The following is a 2,577-nucleotide window of genomic DNA, read 5'->3' as shown; positions in this document are numbered from 1 at the left end:
TGATTTGCTTTCCTCTCTCCAGGCATTCCACAAGAACCAGATCCATGTAGTTGGCAGTGTGCCTTCTCTTTTGTCTTGGCAATAAGCACTTGTTGACAAACTCAAACACTTTGTGTTGAGGCCTCATCTCACTTTTCTGCACAGCTCTGGCTTCATTCACATTCTCTGAATCACAGAACCTTTTGGTGATTTCAAGGGCAGTGGGGAAGGAGTCCAGGCATGGCCACCTTTGCCTAGTATAGTCATCAAACCCTGTAGAGGGTATGTCCAGAATCTCTCTCAATTTCACAGCATCAAACTACACTTGAACTCCCTTCACCTAGCTACTGACAACTCCATCCTTAACAGTAGCATTTGCCATAAATTCAATCAACTCATTTCTAGCTAGCCTACCTTCCATCTGAAGGACCATGTCCTTCCATCCCTGAGCAGCCAAAGAGTCTACCAATCTCATCATCCCTGGTTCCACCAGGTCCTTCAACAATCTACCTTTTAAGATTTTTCTTCTGCCAAAAATGGCAAGCTTATCTTGTTCCTTCTCAGATTCATCTTCTTCTTCTTCTCCACTCCAATCATCATCATCAAAAACTTTGGTTTGTTTAGCTTTCACTGCAGATCTTGTCCTCTTGGCTAGTGCGGGTTTAGCAGCTACAGGCACAGAGGAGGACTTCTTGGAGGAAGTCTTGGGTTTCTTAGGCTTGGGTGTAGGAACCTCCACTGTTGTACCCCTCTCTTGATGGACTAGTTCCATCTCTTCTTCCTCAACAGCCTCTGAAGATTCTGCAACCTTTCCCTTTCCCTTATCCTTTTTCCTTTTCTTGCTTTCTTCTAAAGCCTTTTGTAGATCAGCTTCACTCTGTTTTACCCTGCTTCTTGTGGCTCTACCCCTAGGCACTGAAGAGGCAGTAGGGGTTGGGTATGAGGCTTTTCTTTTCTTGGATGGCTTAGGAACATTTGGGGCTTTTGGTGTAGTAGCTTTGCATTTCTTTGGGTCATAACTTGCCCCAACCTTTTTCAGTAGGTCAACCAAGGTTTCTTCAGTAGATGAAACAGGTTCATCTCTTTGTTTCCTTAGATGAACCAACCCCTCAGCTGCTTCCCCAGAACCACTTCCCCATGACTTCATGCCACTCTCATCTAACCTATCTTGTGCAACCCCACATATAGCAAGAATTGATCCCTTCCCTTTTCCCCTCTCTTCACCACATGCACCCTCTCTCTCTTTTTCTTTTTCAGACTTCTTTTTACCTCCACTCCTACTCATCTCAAGCAACTCAACATCCCTAATGGGTCCAACCAGAACAAACCTAGTTTCTAAGTTTTCAACCACAGAATAACTTACCTCAAAAGGAGATTCTTGAGTCTTTTCAGAGTCAGAAGACCCATGTCCATCTCCCTCAGTCACGGATTGAAAGGATTCAGACTCAGAGCTAGAATCAGACTTTGGAGCTGGGCGTTCTTTCACTTGGCTAGCTTTCAACCTTTCATTTAAAACCTTCCTCAGAGCCCCAGATGCTACAGTTTTTCGAGCAAGCATTTTCTGCCTTCGAAACCTAGGTTTTGGAGATACACTGGGTGGAGTAGATGAGGATAAATTTGAGGGAGATGGTGGTGGAGGAGTGCCAAGATGATCTTGTGGGTTAGACATGATTCTTCGTTTCTTGAGAGAATTTAGGATTTTTGGAGAATAGGGAAATTAGGATTGGAGAGGAATTTTTTGACGGTTTAGAATTATAAAGAAGACTGGAGATGTGGTGTGTATTTAAAGCGAATTAGACATTAAATAAGTAATGGTAGCCTTTTCAGGGGTCAAATAGAAGTCTAATAAAACTAAAATTCCAGAATTTTAATGATAGATTTGGCTTTTTTAGATATTAGGCAAAAATCACGGTTTAGAGTTCTAGATGGACGGAACTGGTTCAATGCTCAATGGATAGAATTTTCTAGGAATTTGAGGAATATATGACTTCTACTCATGATTGAATTATTAATCTTTCTAATTGTGTAGAGTATAGAAAACATACCTGAGCTTTCATATGAACCCATACTAATGAACCAGGTTCTTCATATAGAACTCTCTTGAACATTCTTCAAATGCCATAATAGAGAAAATGTTGTAAGATATTAGTGAGTCATATATACACATGTCATAGGAGTATACTAATTAATGAAACTGAGTAAGAATTAATCTAGATATTTACACAAGGTTAGAATTCCTAGCCAAAAAAAATTTCATTTTTTTTGCATTCTGAGCTGGATCTATTAAGTGATCTTAATCATCCCTAATTCCAACCTATTCCTCTCAAAGTTTTCTCTACTCAGTGATTTAGTGAAGATGTCAGCAATTTGCTTATCAGTAGGACAATATTCTATGGAGACCAAACCTTTCTCATAGTTGTCTCTTAAGAAATGGCGCCTAACATCTATGTGCTTAGTCCTCTTATGATAAACATGGTTCTTTGTCATATTTATAGCACTAGTGTTATCACAAAATATAGGAATGCAACCAACTTCAATGCCAAAGTCTACTAGCTGCTGTTTGATCCATAGCAATTGAGCACAACAAGAGGCAGCAAC

The 2,577-nt window shown here is 40.4% G+C and overlaps 1 protein-coding gene across 1 annotated transcript; it reads right to left on the bottom strand.

Annotated features, from left to right (window-relative positions):
• Positions 1 to 319: 319 nt before the first annotated feature.
• On the bottom strand, positions 320 to 1,648 carry LOC138883548 (uncharacterized). The gene has a single exon (XM_070164242.1). It carries the CDS (start codon positions 1,646 to 1,648, stop codon positions 320 to 322), a length of 1,329 nt encoding a protein of 442 aa, XP_070020343.1.
• Between the last annotated feature and the right edge of the window lie 929 nt (positions 1,649 to 2,577).

The sequence above is a fragment of the Nicotiana sylvestris genome, chromosome 12, assembly GCF_000393655.2.
Source record: "Nicotiana sylvestris chromosome 12, ASM39365v2, whole genome shotgun sequence".
Classification (NCBI taxonomy): Eukaryota; Viridiplantae; Streptophyta; class Magnoliopsida; order Solanales; family Solanaceae; genus Nicotiana; species Nicotiana sylvestris.
Note: the sequence above shows the minus strand (reverse complement) of the source record. Positions and strands in the feature narration are given on the sequence as shown.

Bases quoted from the DNA above. Each gene is read 5' to 3' on its own strand.
- LOC138883548 (XM_070164242.1), bottom strand. From the start codon at position 1,648: ATGTCTAACCCACAAGATCATCTTGGCACTCCTCCACCACCATCTCCC.